General features: G+C 47.9%; 1 protein-coding gene across 8 annotated transcripts in view; it reads left to right on the top strand.

Annotated features, from left to right (window-relative positions):
- AUTS2 (activator of transcription and developmental regulator AUTS2) overlaps positions 1-16,840 on the top strand; it is a 1,101,696-nt gene that overhangs the window by 275,352 nt on the left and 809,504 nt on the right. For 7 of the 8 annotated variants that reach the window (XM_047714565.1, XM_047714568.1, XM_047714567.1 and 4 more), the window contains exon 2: positions 501-713. The exons of the other annotated variant lie outside the window; for it this stretch is intronic. In XM_047714565.1, the coding sequence (XP_047570521.1) occupies positions 501-713 (213 nt within the window). The remainder of the gene's footprint in view (positions 1-500; positions 714-16,840) is intronic. 8 annotated transcript variants of the gene reach the window in all.

The following is a 16,840-nucleotide window of genomic DNA, read 5'->3' as shown; positions in this document are numbered from 1 at the left end:
AAACATTTTAATCATATGAATTGATAGTTTCTTTCTTGCTGGCTCGCATCCACCTGGCCCTGGTATAGTCAGGCTTTTGCCTTTTTTTTTTTTTTTTTTTAAATCATACATGCACTTAGGACTCCTTTTCTGACACATAATTGATGCACCAACTTGGAAAGTGAGTGTCTCGAGCCTCCTTGGGGAATGTCATTGTGTGCCGCTGGACCTAGCGGAGATCCCGATTGAATGCCACTAAGCAGTGAAATCACTTTTTTAATGGACAGATGCTTTGTGCTTTGTTGACTTTTCTGCCCAACAAGAATAGAAAGGTGTGTTTGTGGTAGCATTAGGGATTCAGAAGACTTGAGAGCCGTGTTTCTTAGATTCAGGCGTTCTCCTGTCCTGCCCTTCCTGCTTTCCCCTCTCCCTTCTTGTAACCCCGTTTAGCCTGTATCTTGGGTGCGACCCTGGACACCTGTGTAACCCTCGCTTCCCTCTCCTTCTCTTCCTTTCTGTAGAAAGATGTAGCGCTTAAGCCTCAGGAACGTGTGGAGAGACGCCAGACCCCTCTGAGCAAGAAGAAACGAGAAGCACTTACCAACGGCCTGTCCTTTCACTCCAAGAAGAGCCGACTCAGCCACGCGCACCACTGCGGCTCGGATCGAGAGAATGACCGTAACCTCTGCCAGCACCTGGGGAAGAGGAAGAAGATGCCGAAGCGACCCCGGCAGGTGAGGAGGCGTGGGTTCGGGCTTCTCGGGGGCCGCGAGGTCCCTTCCGCAGGCGCCTGCCTCTCCGCGGTTCCTCCTGCCGGCTGGAGAAGACCTCCCCGGGGGCTGCTGGGGCGCGGCCCGCACAGCCCTGCACTTGCTTCTCATAGACCGTGCCCGTCCCGCCCGGTGTGTCATTGCGACTGGAAGCTCGAGCGCCGGTCCCTTTTATCAGACGTGCTGTGCTGTGCGGAGCTCGATGCTGGCGCCGCCGGAGCGGGGGCAGACGGACCAGACTCCTGGGGCTCGTCAGGGTAGACTGGCTCGTAGGGCGGAGATCTTCCTCATGGGGACAGACGGACCCGGCAGGTGTGATCGTGTCCAGGGTGGATCTCAGGGTTCTGAGGTGCTAAGAATGGTTGTGGTCAAGCAGGCAGTGCCTTGCATGAGATTTCTGTTTTCCAGAGCAGCTCAGATACTGCGGCGTGCGGGAGAAATGAATTTGCCTTTCGATTCTTCAGTTCTCTGCAGTCCATCATTCAAGACTGTCTTTGCGATCTGCTGATTGTATGAAAGTCTGGTAGTACGGCTCACTGGCCTGTTAATAATTAGGTTTCAGTGATCCACAAGAAAATATAGCTCTTGGCATTTGGGAGCCTTTCTGCCTGTGGAAATCCCCACATGAGATAGATTAATAATGAGAAACGAAGCTGTTTATAGCAATTTTTTTCTGCACAAATCCGGAGGCTTTAGTGCCTGCCGACTTACCTGTGTCATGGGTGTGTTTTGTTTGTTTCTGGCGGGACCACCGGGTGGGAATGACTATCACTTGAAGGAAGCAGAGGGAGGAGAGGGAGGGGGGGGGTGTGGCTCACAGAGCAGGTGCTGCTAATTAGAAGCCAAACAGGTAATTTGCAGTTTGCAGATGTTTGTCTGCAGAGGGAGAAATCTGGGATCATACAAAACAGTGGATCCAAACATTCACAGTTCGTTAGTGATCCTGCCCTGAGCATTCTTTTTTTTTTTTTTTTTTTTTTTAAGATTTTATTTATTTATTTGAGGGAGAATGAGTGAGAGAGAGCATGAGAGAGGAGAAGGTCAGAGGGAGAAGCAGACTTCCCAAGGAGCTGGGAGCCCGATGTGGGACTCGATCCTGGAAGTCCAGGATCATGACCTGAGCCGAAGGCGATTGCTCAACCAACTGAGCCACCCAGGCGCCCTGCCCTGAGCATTCTTAAACACAATTCCGACCCCTCCTTAGGACCTAATAAACCAGAGCCTCTTGGGGTGAGCTGCAGAACTCTGTGGTCTTAGATTTTCTATTTGAAATGGCTAGGCCAGTTTGGAAATCATTCTTATAAATCATCAAGAGTGTATTTTTGGTAATGATTTTAGAGAAAGGATTGGAAGGACCGAAAACATCAATATGACCTCGCCTCTAATAAGATGTGGAGTCCGTGTTCAACCTGTTGGGTAACGAGGGATATGTTTCCAAGAAAACATCTAGAGTGATGGATATCAGTGTCCAGATCATAGAAGGATCTCAGGGAAGTGTCCCCACATCTGACAGGGGCAGGTTTTCTGAAGGTACATATAGGTCCTGAAATGAAATGCCAGGTTGGAGTTCTAATAGGAATTATTATCATTAATCTAGTGTATACCATGTTATAGTCATTAACAAGGGAGTTTATATAATCTGTAATTCTTACAGTCACCCTGGGTAGTGGGTAATATGATGTTGACTTTCCAGATGGGGAAACTAGAGGTCAAAGAGTTAAAAGTCTTGTCTCGGGCCACTTAGCAATGAGGTACAGAGCCAGAGTTTGGACCCCGGTTTCTTTGTGTTGCTCTATTTTCCCTGCGTTTTCTGCCTCCCTTGTTTGAGATAAGGGTTGAGCATGAAGAGAAAGAGAGCTCCAGGTCATATAGGTCGTAAGTGTCTCCAAGGATTTCTAGGAGCTATGTCTGCAGTTTGGTCATGGGGAGTGACTTTGGCTATAGAAGTAGCCTACGAGGGCATAGAAAGAAACAGGGTAAACTACCTAAAGTTCAGAGAGCAGAGACATTACTGGAAACTTTGAAAGCAACCACGTTTGTATGACGATATCTATTTTTTTTTAATTAAAAAAAAAATTTCAGGAAAGTGTGGAGGGAGGGAGGGAAGACGGGCTTGGTTCTATGAAAGGTGATGTTCTTGTGGTGTTTGTGTGACTCCCAACCCATGCCACTGTGTATGAGAGCTGTGAGAAAGGTAATTATTACCATGGAGAGAGGTTGCAGGATAACCACCATCTTTCCCTCAGGCCCTCCCTCCCAGCAGGATCGGAGGAAGGCTTCTACCGCTTCAGGCAAGAAACCAATTTAATTCCGAGTCTGCACTAAAGTGTGGTTCCTCATCCTTGACACTCTTACTCCCTGAGCTGGTCTGACTTTTCCATTCTCCGTCCTCAAAATTCTTCTTTCTACTTTGTGCTCTGGTGAAGATAAGGACTTGTACGTCTCAAATTCAAGTAGCTTTTTGGTTTTTGATGGCCAACCTTCTGGTACAAATGGCATTTGAAATCAGAGCTATCCTTATTTTAGGCACAGTATTTGAAAAGCAGGTTTTTTTGACTCATGAATCATGGAGAAGGAAAGAATGAGTCGTACCTTTTTGGTCTATGCAAGAGTTTTCAAAGCAAGTGGTGTTTTTCTTATCTTCAGTGTTGATGCCAAAATATACTCCCCAAATCAAGTGTTATTTTTCTAGTAGGAAGGGAAGCAGAAGTTGATGACTCGAATAAAGCTCTACCGCTTTCCATTTGTAGTCTTCCTTGACTCACGTGTACCGTTTTGAAACCCTGGGCAAAGCACCGTCCATTGCTGTCCATCTGGAAAATGAAGGGTTCGGTCAAGGTGATTTTGGCTTGGAGTCCGTAATTGATAGTTTCTGTGAGGACATTTAAGGGAGAGACGTGTGAGGGAGAGACACGGCTCCGTGTGTGTTGCCCGGACGGGTGCCGTCGGGGGTGCGATCGCTGCTAAGAGGTGACACACAAGCCTTCAAGGGCTGAGGGCTTGTGCTGATAGTACTGGGTGTGCATTTCCAGTTGTGGCAGATACGGTTTCCCTGACCTTTGCCTCTTACGAGATAAAGTAGCTGAAATCTGACCATCTTAGCCAGGAGGGGGTCTTGAGATGAGAGTGTCCTTGAGAAGAATTTCTAAATTAATGGTTTGTTGCCTAGTGCCTCTTATTGAGGGAGGTTTAATGGAAAGAGCTACAGAGGAAAGAAGGCCGTAGGAGGTGAGAATTTAGTCTTTATTTTTGACTCTGTGAGAGTGGATTAGGGTTGCATCTTACTAGGAAATGGTACTTCCTGAGGAGGCACCTTAATGCACAGCTTTCCTGTAATTATGGGAAGATGTTACTCCTTCGTGGAGAGGAAATAATAGGATTTTTTTTCCTGAGACTCCGTTGAAGGCAACTAATCTTTTTAACGTGAGAGTACAATTATATACTTTGATAAGAGAGATGTGTAGTTCTAAAACCAAGCAGCCTTTTACTTCTCTTGCCTGATGGCAAACCTCAGTTCTCCTGGTATTTTCTCATCCTGGGAAAAGAAAGCTTTTTAACTTGTACTTAACCCCCCCCAGTGGAACTCATTTGTTGGATTATGTTTTTAAGTTTAAATACATCCTGACTTCGAAGATGCTGAGCGGGCAGCTGTCTTTTAAAATGGTTGCACTTTTTTTATTTGGCAGGTTTGAACATTCTCCTTAATTTCCAAAGGGGCTTTTAAACATGAAGAAAGGAACAAGTTACCAAAGAATGCATGTCTTTCTGACCCCAGGCTTCTTGTGTTTGTCTTACACAGAACTGTTTGCTCATGGCGTGAGCATTCAGACATTATGTTTAAAAGGTTGTAGCTTGTACTAATAAGGATGTGGTGGCCCCCCCACCCCCACTTAGACTTGGGAGTGGGAAACCAAAACAGAGGCTACCCACGCCGTCCCTGCAAGGAGCCTTACTTTTTAACTGTAAGACTGTCTCGGTGCAGCCACCAGAAGGGCACAGGGACGTGACACGCTGCCAAACCTTGGAGCCAACGGAGGACTTCCTCGGAAGCATTTTTGGAGAATTTAACCCTTCCTAGGGCATTGAGTTTTCTTTCATGATGTCTCACTTCTAGACCATGGGAAAGGATTTAAAATGTTACTGCTTCATAGTTGAAAATGCAGAGAGCAAAGGAGTTTTAGTTAGAGTGGCAAGGAGGCCAAGTTGATGGGAGTTTGGAGAACTCTCAGATTGGCTGGGCTTGGGTGTTTCTAAAGCTCCGTGTAGTCCATTAGCCCGACTTTCCTCTCTCTCATAGGGACCCAACCAGAGGAAGTAGGCTTCAGTGATGTGTGAGCATTTCTTAGGCCCTATGAGCTCCTCCAAGAAGCAGGTATCAGGATGGGTCATCAAAGGAAACCCCAGAGCCTGCCTCCTAACTGAATTTTAGTTTGCAAAACTCCATCCAGCTGAGGGCTGGATGTCTCCGAGAAAGAGGCAACCTACTGACATTGCTTCAAGCCACAGGAGGATCCCATCTGAGAGGGAAATAAAGGAGTTTGAGATATTTCAGGAGCCCAGCAGGTAGACTCTGACCTTGGCTGGTGAGGATGGCTTTTGTGTGGTTTAAAAATCTTCATACAACTTGACCTGGGTGGGTATTGCCTGGAAGGAATGGGAATTTGCTCCTGTCCCTGAACTCTGCTGTGGCAGACTCAGAGTCGGTGGGGGATTTGTAGCTGACGTCCTAGATATCAACAATGAATACTGATGTGCGGGAGGAGGAGGGACTGATCCCAGGGCCACGTCTTTAAAGGGAGAGCTGTTGTTAGAGCTGTGGGGTTGCATCTGCCTTGTGTGTTGCCACTGTGTGTTGGCCTGATTGGGAGGAAGTGGTTGTGTTGGTGGAACAGACGGGCCCAGGTGACCAAGCCACCCGCTGTGCCGGAGCCTTCTCTCTGCTCAGGCCTTTCCCCGGGGACAGCATTTACTACCAGAAGCTGATCCTTTATTTCAGAGTGACTGACTCAGGTTGTCTTGAGGACTTCTCGCTGACATTGTTGTGAGTAGAAATTAACTTGCAAAGCAGGCTTTGTAATGGACAACTTTGATTAAACAGATCCTGTTCAAGTCATATTTCTGAAGGCTAGCTCATTAGTTTTGGGTAAAAAAAATTCAGGCTGAAGTCACACAGGTTTTTATCCAGCTTGACTCTAGAGCCTGCAGATCTCTGCAGATCTCAGAGCATTTGGAACACTAATGCAATTAGGGATCACACTTCAGTGGTGGAAAGACATGCGAACATCAATACGTTCGTCATCATGGTTAAGTAACGGAAGGTGCATCGAGCTAGTGTCAAGAAATGGAGCTGCGGTCAAATCGTTTTTACTTCCTACTTCAGAATTTCAAGTTTAATGTCTTTGTTGGGATTCCATTTGCTTTTTTCAAAAATTGTGTTGTTATGTGTAGGTTGCAAACCGAGATAGTAAATTAAATCCTCTCTTTTTCCTTCTGATGAATTTAAGTTGCGCGTTATTTTTTTTTTCCTTTGTCTAAAACTACAGAAATAGAAATAAAACCAGATGATCAAAGAATGGGAAGGAGAAAGATTGGCTTAATAACTGCTCTTGGAATTTTGATTAACTCAAAATAAGGGTAAGATGCCAGATTTTAACATCTAGTTTTGAGGAACTCACAATCTGGCCTTGTCTCTGTTCCGAATAGTTGTATATTTATTAAACTGGAGATAATGGGTTTGGTATTGGGAACACGGGACACGTTTCAATCACAAGTTTCATGAAGTTTTTAAAATTTTTTTATTTTTTGAACTTGGACATTTGGAGGAAATGACAGTTTATTTTTTGAGTTTCAGAATTCTTGTTTTGTGTCTCCTGACTACTCAGCGTACTGTCTGGATAGAGTCCATCAGCCCTGGGTGTTGGTAAGAGTGATAATAAGCATCTCTTGACCTCAGCGGGACAGATGTTTGGAGTGATGAGGCCAGTAATAAATCTTATCCCAAGTGACATATGTGTTTTTAATTAGAATTTAGCAAAACTCAACTAGAAGAGGACATAGCACATTGACTGCCCATTCAGAAAGCAAAACCTACTGAGAGAAAATAGGCTGAATTACAAAAGGAACTGCCACTAAAAAAGGGACAGTAACTCTGCTTGCATGATCCTGAGCCCTAGAGAAATTGCTCCATTTAAAAATAAAAACGAAAACACCAAAAAAAAAAAAAAAAACAAAAAAAAAACAAAACAAAACCCAGAAACAAGTGGCATTCACTAAATCCCGAGAATATGTTATACGTATGTGTGTGTGTAACTTTATTAAGGCCCCTTAAGTCATATATATTGTTAGGGACGGACAAAGTGAGAGAAAGGATTCTCGACTCTGTCCCCCAGAGATCCCCGCACTCTGGGTGACCGAAGGCCAAGGGCTCGTGCTTTCCCTTCACACCGCATTTTGGACGGCCCATGGGGTTTGGTGGAGCTCACTTTCTTTATCTAAAACTGCATTTTGTGTTTATGGTAAGTTTTCCCCTCCTCCAATGACACGCCATTCTCTGCGTGTGGCTAGATCTTAGCTGCAAAACGTGAAGCGAGCCCCCGCGTGTTCTGCATCCTAATCCCTGCTCGTGGCACCCCGTCTCCGCAGGGGCCCGCACGTGACAGGTAACGCGTGGGAGGTGGGAGCAAGTGGGTGGCTGGTGGTTTGCTGTGGTGGCGAGGGGGAGCTGAGCAGATGGCGGCAATCGCCACGTGTTGCGAGACTCCCGTGGGAGTTGATGGTGGTGACAGGCGAGTCACAATGTGCTATTTACAGTTTGGGTTTGCAGTCTCTCGGTGACATCTGAATGCTCTTTAGCAACTGCTTTCATGACTGCCTTTCGAGGAGCTGCTAATTGAAAATGAAATTGTGGGTGGGCTTTAAGGCAGGCACAGGCAGCTCCCTGTGGTAGATGTTGCTAGAAAACTGTCGGATGTCTTGGTGCCCAACTTGTAATTCTCTTTCCAAGGAGGAAGAGCCAGAGGTGCGTTTGAAGATTCAGTGTGTGCTCCTAGGCAGAGCGGCCTGTCCTCCTGCCCAGAGAGCCAAATGCGCATCCACTGGGCTGGAAACCAGGCCATCTGCCGCGGCTCACCTTTGCTCGGTTCTTGTTTGATGCGCGTGTCCGTGTGAGGTTCTTATTCCAAATCTGTTAACATCTTGTATTCTCTGTTAGTTTTTTGTAGGACATGATCCTTTTCCTTCCACTGTTCACACAGTTACTGTGCAGGAGACAACGACGGTCTGATCTCTTGAACTTGAAGGATCAGAGTCCGAGTCTTGTGTATAACTTTTCTTCCTATACACCATTGGCTGTGATGGGGTCTGTGGGGCAGGGCAGTTGGGGCCTCCAGGTGCCCCGAGGGGAGGGGAAGGTGCTAGATCGGACTGGACACGGCAGTGGATGATGCACTGGGCTGTCTTACAGCCGCCCCCGCTGTGGCACTGTCATTCGTACGTCATCTCAGAGCTGTTAGCGGAGCCTCCGCAGCATTTCTGAAATGGTAGCTTTCCTGAGTGTCGACACGTGGAATTGTTTCATCGCCCGTCTGAAAACAGCTTTGCACTGAGCAGTCTTGTGCTGAGCACGGAGCGACCTCCCTCTTGGAAGTACTGTTTGCTTCTCTTTAATTAAATATGAGGAGAGATACAACACGCCCATTCTTTTCTAGTTTTCCCTTGAACGTTTTCAGGGAACTCTGTCCGAGACAAATCTGCGCTGAACTCCGTGCTCTTGAGTAGGACTGGAACTTGTTTTTAGAGGGTCTCTGAGGCTTGGGCCGAGGGGACCTTGATGACACAGCCTTGTTGTACTTAACCCTCAGTCCCATTAGACCTGCCTCACCACGGGAACCCAGCTGTTCTCATGCACTGGCCTTACTGCCGGGTCCTAATGATGTTTAAAAGAACCTGGTCTTGGTATTTCTAAGTGAATTCTAGAGCATTCCCTGCTGATGCAAGTGGGGGTCATTTTATGGCCAGCAGAGTCAACAAAGTGCTTGCAGGAGCCCTGGGTCTTTTCACACGTAGGGGTGCATGTGCATCCTCACACTAGTGCTCACGGACACACACGGAGCGGAGGCCGAAGTGGCCCCAAAATGCAGGCAGGTCCTGTCAGGGCCCGCCTGCTGTCCTTCAGGAGCCCTGCCTTGTGGCCCGCCAGACCCTCCCACATCCAGCCATCTCAGCTCTCCTGAAGCTGCCACGTCTCCCGCGCGTCTGCCTCCACAGACGCTGTCACAGCAGGTCACCCCGTGATCTCTGCACCTGCATTTGTGCAGAAAGCCATTGTGTCATGTGTCTTGAAATCATGTCATGCAAACCTGGACAGGTCTAATTGTGGGTGATGGTTCTGAGTGGCTGAGATTGGCTGTAATTAGATTGAGAGGCAATTAGCTGTATTTTCTGGATCGGGAACATACAGAATAATGTTTCTCAGAGGGTGGTCTTTGGACCACCTGCGTCGGAGCAACTCCTGGGCTTTGGTTACCAGGCAGATTCCCAGGCATCACCTCGGACTCCTACCGCCAGGGTCCCTTTTGGGTGGGGACCGGAATGTGGCACCACCTTCTTAGGTGACATGAATGCAGGGGCGACAAGACTCATGCTTTAAAAGGAACTAATGGTACTGCTTTTTATTTTTAGAAGAGGGAAAAGGGAACAGTATGATGTTGTTTGCAAAACTTGTAACAGATCTTACAAGTTTTAAATCACATCTTGCATGAAAATAATTTTATCAACACTAGGACCATATTCACGTTCTGTGTATTTACTAATTGAGTTTTTTCCCAAACCGGCAAAAATAAATGTTTCTTCTAAATGCCATAGACATTATATTACAAAAAGTAATGTTTTCAGAATGGTTGCTTTTTAGCAGGAGTTTATTAGAATATAGCTTTGGTAGAACAATTACGTTGTATTCTTCTCTCCTTAAATCTTCTGGCTCCCTCAAATAACATACTTCTTATGCATACGGTAACAGGAGCTTTTTTTTTTTTTCCTTTTCCATTTTACTTCATTCTTCCTTCAGCACCATAATGATGTCAAGCTTAAGGTTTGTAAGTTCTCTGAATCCTCCATATTACAAAAATTAGTGGTACTGGGGGGCAGGCATGAATGAAATCTGAAAATACTGGCTATGTATTATTGGTGGGCACTGAAGACCGTTACCTGTTTCCTTCATCACCAAGAAAGCTTCACTTTCATAAAATGTTACGCTTGAATGACTGCTTTGGGTTCCACAGATTCAAAGGGAAATATATTCCTTCCAAAAACCAAACAGAATGAAGGCCCTCCGAAGAATTTTTGTTTAAGTAGCAAAACCTACACTTCCGATTTCCCAGTTAGCCTCCGTGTGGGATGCGTCGCTGTGAGACCAGAGTTCTGTTCCCGGGAGCGGAGGGCAGACCCATCTACTGCACAGTCACTGATGAAGTGATCTTTGATTTAACAAAGAAAATGCTGCCCTCGGTTTCCCGGGCTAAGGAGGAACGGGCGTAATGCGAAAAGGCCCCGCCTCTCCGGCAAAATGGAAAGCGAGTGACGGCCCCGCGCTTGCCAGCGGGTCGGATGGCACTTCTGAGAGTCCAGCGTTTCCGTTCTGCGCGGAGAGCTCTTCCCGGCCATGTCCTGTGCAACACTGATCCCGCAGCTGCTAACCCTCTGAAATCCATTGTCTGATTAAAAGGTGGCGTCATGAAGAGAAAAAGCTGAGGAGCCCACTTGCACAGTCTGTCATCACCTGCCTCTTCCCTCCGCACAGGACAGCTCTGTTTTTGCCACACGAACAGGGCAGGGGGGAGGACGGGCGGAGGCGTGGAGGGGTGCGGCTGCGTCATGGGTGTGAACTGCCTGGGGGGTATTTGCCCACTGCCGTTTCGGTGCTGCAGGTCGGGAGAGGAGACGCCCCTCTGGGTCGGAATTTTGGCTGGGAGGGACGTGGACTTTGCCCAGCGATTCTGACCCTCCTCATCTCCACCTCCTCTTCCAAGGGGCCAGCCCCTCTTCTCCCCTTCCCTTCCTGCCTCTGAACCCGCCTGCAGGCTAGACTCTCCGCTCCCTGGTTTTCCTCTCACCCTCTTCTTCCAGACAGTGTCTCGAGCCCGCTTCCCGACCCGGCCAGCCTTGCGTGGAAACCACTTAGGTTTGCTTGCGAAGTTACACGTGCCCTTTCCACGCGCTTCCCCGCTCCCTTGACCGTGGTGGCCTTTTCCACTCAGCATTTACACGTACCGTCTTACCTGGGTTCTTAGAGGGAGTGCGGTGTTGCCCTGATCGTCATTGTACTCCCGTATTAAAGGAGTTTCAGGGCCAATCCAGACGCAGCAAATGGAACATAAGCTGGTTAGTGCTTACGGTAGGACATGGTAGCTCCAGCACAGCTTTCTAGATGCCTCTCCCTCCCCCCTCCATTCTCCAGGAGCAGTGCGCTGGAGCTGTGGTTGCTGCTGGCTGCATGGGCCCCCCGCTTTCTCCACACCGTGCTTACGCCGCGCCCCTGGTCTGGAGCGGGCTCCTTCGATAGTCACGTTTGTCTCCCAGCAGCTACGTCAGATCTTCTTCTGTCTTGAAGCTTTGATGGTCTTTCCCTTCGGAATTACATGCATTTTCCTTAAAACTCCCACGATCCTTTGTTTATAAGTGGGGTGACCCCAGAATTTATCCCCGAACGTCGGACGTGTCCGGGAGTGGAGGAGGGCACTATTAGTAATTACCTTGGAACAGTAAGCACGAATCAGGGCTTCCTGGAAAACGGGGTTATGGGGTCACTCTATTTATAATTGACTTTTGACCTTTCTCGTTGTATACCCTGTTTGAGAGTTGGCTGGACACCGTCCTTCTCCTCGCGCAGAGCCAACTGCCTGAGGACGTTTCTCTGTGACACCGCGAGGGGCCCGGGCTTGTGGCACACGTGGGCAAGTAAAACTCTTGCAATGCTCTGCTGCTGCAGCTTCGGAAAACTGAGATGTGTTTCTTCCTGTTTCCCGTTTCATCCCGAGCCCCTTCCGCGCGATTTCCATACTGTGGCCGGGGGAGGGGGGCTTTGGACGCTGCTGTGCCCGTCTTACGCTCACGTGGAAGTGCCCTTCATGGCTTCTCCGTGTGTCCGATGTAAAATTCAGGCTCCTGCGAGCTGTAGCGCTTGGTGTGCAGGCCACCTCCTGTCACCGTCTGTGGCTCACTGGCTGCTGCCCTCTGCCCTTCCTGCATTTCCTCCAGCATGTCAGGTTTGGCCCCACTGTGGTACGTGCTGTTCCCTCTGCCCTTCGCGTCCTGGGCACTTTCTCATCTTTTGAGCCTGAGTTGAAATGTCATCTGCTCAGAAGGGCTCCTCCTGGCCATATTGTTCACCCCAGGTTCTGCCTTAGTCCTCTCTCCTTTCCCTGTACACCTACCCTGTCCGTTCCCAACACCTGACACGGTTGACACATTTTTCCCTGTATGCCTCTTTCTGCTGGAATCCGGGCTCCGTTTTCTCCACCCCCCACGTTTGTCACGTTTGTCCCACATTGCCTGGCACGTAGCAGGTGCTTAACGATTGAAGTAGAATGACGTTTGGCGTAACTGTTTCTATTATTTTAATTGATTATATTGGTAATCACATAGTCTTGCATTCCAGTGTTTGTCGCTTACAGAAAAAAACTAGCCAATACAATATGACCTCTGTTTTCGCTCTTTGGGGGATATGAATGTAAGAGGAGATACTGATCAGCTCGTTCACAAGAGGCAACAACTACTGCAGGAGATCTCTGCGCTCCTGGTGGCTGCTGTCTGCCGTTTTCCCGTGGAGGCCGTCAGCCGTCTGTCTTCCCTGGGTCCTAGCCTGTCGGGATAGCGGCCCCGTGGCTGGTGCGGCCGGGAAGCTGACCCGGGGAGACCCTCCGCTGGCGATCTGAAAGCAGCAGGCAGACAGGAGGCTAGGTGGGTGTGCAGTGGGACTGCCCGAGCACTCTTGGACGTGCAAATATTTGTGTGGGGCTCTGCTTTTTCACTATAACGCACAAGCTATTTTTAGTATCAAAGCGTGAATAGCATTCTGTGCCCTGTAAATTACTGTCCCACATGCCCTCTTTCTAAAATATTTTGACGTTATAAAACACGTTAATTTTATTCCCCTTTTAAGTGGCCTAATTAATTCATTCTCCACGTGTTTGCCCCGTCGGCAGACATGGACTGAGCGTCCTCTGTGTGCAGGCGTTACAGAGGTGACGCCGACATAGCGGGAAGGGTGGATAGAGCCGGGTGCCTCGGCCCCTCAGGTGGGCACAGTTGGTAGAGCCATCGTGCCCTGGTGCAGAACTCTTCACGTAAGGGGGGCCGGGACCGCGGTGTTCAGGGCAGTTCGAAGGGAGACACGACAGAGCATCCCTTAGAGAATGAGCACCTGCAGATGTGTGAACTAAAGGTCCTTTGACACGGTCGCCTTCTCACCACGCTGTTTTCCTTGCCTCCTCTTTGCTTTGCTAAGAAACTCCTGAGAACAATGCAGTCTCCTCCTGACGGCCCCCGCACGTGTTGGATACATGCTGGTTCTCTCTCAGTTCTCTGGGGTTCTTAGTTTTACAGATAAGGGCTTTGGTGGGTCCCGTATTTGCACCTCAGCCGCAATTTATTAGGAATTATCTGACTTAGTTATTTTATTAAAATCCTAGTAGACGTCCATTGTTTGCAAAAACTGCCAGTTTTTGGACATGGACCTCATAACGGGTACATTTTTCAGAAATGGTTGTGCTGTTGTGACAAACCCAGTTGTATCTTCTTGCTCTGGGAACTCTTGGTATTGGGGAAGTTCTGTTTCTTTCCAGAGGTAGAGGGGTTTATACTAATCCGTAAAAGCAGAAACAAAAATCTCCCACTTTCTGTCATTTCTGTTTACTTGGAAGTAGATGGTTATTTTCAATCCAAGTAGAACTTCAAATACTCTAAAATACTCAAAAGTAATATTTGAATAGAAATTTAGATTTTTGGGGACGCCTGGATGGCTCAGTTGGTTGGGCGGCTGCCTTCGGCTCAGGTCATGATCCCAGTATCCTGGGATCCAGTCCGACATCCGGCTCCTTGCTCGGCAGGGAACCTGCTTCTCCCTCTGCCTCTGCCTGCCTCTCTGTCTGCCTGTGCTCGCTCGCTCTCTCTCCCTCTGTCCCTGACAAATAAATAAATAAAATCTTTTAAAAAAAAAAAAGAAATTTAGATTTTTTATATTCAAAGTGAGGACACGGACGGGGATTGTACAGCTGATGATCCCAGGCTTAGATCATAGCTCAGTCCCAAAGTTATTTTATTTTTATTTGTATTATTATTATTATTATTATTTTTACAAAACATAGTTTGTAAATTGCTCTTCTGGGCTCAGAAATCCTAACTTGTGTAGCAACTAAAACCGTCTGTCAGGTCTACTTCTCTCTCGTGCTTCTCACTCACGTCTCCCTGACACCCAGTCGTTAACTATTTCTTGACCACGTGCTCCTGTGGGCAGACGTAATTTTAGGTGCATGTAGGAAACAAAATGACAAAAGTCCTGCCGGGGAGGAAGTTACATTCTGGTGGGTTCAGCCCTTTTCGTTGGAGACCCCTTGCACGTAAATGCCCAACCCCGACCTTTCTTCTCCGCTTCCAGATTCATAAACCGATTAACTTACCACGATTCCTTTTCCCCGCCCGGATCATCCGTAAGCATTTCAAACTCAACATTGAACTCTATAGTAGTTGCCCTAAATTTGCTCTTCTTCTTTAGCTTCCTTCTGTAGTTAATGTGCGCGCCAGCCCAGGAGCATCCACGCCGTACATCCGCTCGTGCCGGAACCTGAAGTCCTCCCCGCTTCCCCTCACTCCGCATCCTGGCGCCTGCTGTAGATCATGTTCCGAGTACTTCCTCCCTGTTTCTCTCCGTTTACCGCCTGGCACCGTTTCTGCCCCTGCACTGGTCAGGCCCACCTTCTCTTGGTTATGTTGCGGCAGTGGCTTCCTACCCAGCCCCTACTCTCACCGTTCTCCGACCCGTCCTCCTAATGCCGTCTCATAGGATTTGGGCCACATGTAAACAGAGTCATGCTACTTGCTTGAAGAGTTTTCAGTGACCCCCTCGCAAGCTGAATTTCATCCTCTCTTTATGGTGGGGAAATGACACACTTTCATGCCTTTGGGAACTCCCCTCTCTTCCTCTTGGTGCCCCCAGGCCCCAGTGCACAGCCCTGTCACATCAGCCATATCTACTTTTTAAGATGTCTTTATCCACCCCTGCAAATCTGACTTTCCTTTGTCTCAGTGAGTCATCTTCGTTCTATGTGAGAAGGGTTAGAAATGGCTGATTCTACCTATTAGAATAACCTGTATGTTGAAAAGGACACTTACAAAATGTCAATTAATTAATTAATTTAACAGAGAGGGAGAGAGGGCCAGCGCAGTGCAGGGGGCACGGCAGGCAGAAGGAGAAGCAGGCTCCCCGCTGAGCAGAGAGCCCGATGTGGGAGTAGATCCCAGGACATGGGATCATGACCGGAACTGAAGGCAGACGCTTAACCAGCTGAGCCACCCAGGCGCCCCTGAAAAGGACACTTTTAACTGAGAAGACGTTCAGTTAGGTAAAATTTAACATGGTGCAGGAAAAGCAAAAAGAAAAATTTTGAAGGATCCCGGGAGCAATTGTGGGGTGATAATCCAAAAGCGATAAAAAGACAAGGTTTTTTTCATGATGGTGGTCGCTCAGCCGTTATATCTGGGCGGCAAAAACAGGAGGCCTGTTGTTCTTCAGGGAAGTGTTTTCCAGGCTTGTAAGTCAAGGACTGCCTGTACGAAGTTCTCTGGGGCTTTTCATCCCTAGAAGAGGTGACTGTGCTGCTGTGTGAGTGAATTCTTTAAGGGTTCAAGCCAAGGAACAGGGGACATTATCTGAACTTCTCATTCTGACAACTTTCATATTAAAATGAAACTTTTATTGAGGCAAAGGCATTTTTATTACCAATCAGTTGCATAAACTTAGTGAAGATTTAAAAATGTGATTGGTATTGGCTTATTTTTAAATAAGATCCCTGGAAAAGTGACCACAAGTGTGCTAAAGGTTTATTTGAAGTAAACACAGGATTATAGCTCCTTGGCACAATTATTCCATATTTTGTCTGGGGGAGTCAAGGCAAAGAGCAGGGATAATGATACTGTTGTAGGAAACAGCACTTGGAACTGATTTCAGGATCCTGTATTTGAATTTCAGGCTCTTCTACTTGCCCCAGCTTCACATTCCTTTTCTCAAACTTCCTTGGAAACCTGTTTTATTTATTTTTAGAGCAAGCTGCTGCTTTTATTTATTTCATACCAAAGTTGTGATATTCCAGGTTAAAATAGTCTTTAGGTACTTTTACAGCACAGGTGAACCATTCTAGTGGAATGAAACAGGCATTTTTAAAATAAGGTCTAGGGGCGCCTGGGGGGCTCAGTCGGATAAGCGTCTGCCTTCGGCTCAGGTCACGATCCCAGGGTTCGAGGATCGAGCCCTGCATCGGGCTCCTTGCTGGGTGGGGAGCCTGCTTCTCCCTCTCCCTCTGCCCGCCGTTCCCCCTACTCGTGCTTTCTCTCTGTGTCAAATAAGTAAAATCTTTAAAATGAAGTAACTCTGTTTTCCTGCCTGCTTCCACATTCCTTCTGAAAGGCTGCCCTTGGAGGCAGAACTGCCGCTGTTGGTAAAACGGCCGAGACAAGGAAGAGTTTTCTCGTACACGTGCTTTGCCTGTTCTCAGGCAGGACGACCGCGCACATCTTCCTTCCTTGACAGTCAGGTCCGAGACCACAGCCGTGATGCAGACGGAGACACAGCCGGAAAGTACACTGAACGCTTTCACAGTATCAGTGACGAGGTGGACGTCAGTGTTCGCTCTTGTGCTGAGGCCGTGTAAATGCTTTGTCGGAGAAAGAGTGTGAGGGTCAGGACCTTGGGTCACAGATTCTGACCGGCACCGTCCTTCGCTGATGGCCTTTGACCCTCCGTTTCTGTGGTTGAACCAGTGTCAATGGGGGATGCTTCTAATTCCGGGAAGCGATCGATACGTGTGAAGAAAGTTCCAGGT

This window comes from Lutra lutra, chromosome 18 (genome assembly GCF_902655055.1).
Source record: "Lutra lutra chromosome 18, mLutLut1.2, whole genome shotgun sequence".
NCBI lineage: Eukaryota > Metazoa > Chordata > Mammalia > Carnivora > Mustelidae > Lutra > Lutra lutra.
This window is presented reverse-complemented; position numbering and strand designations above follow the sequence as displayed.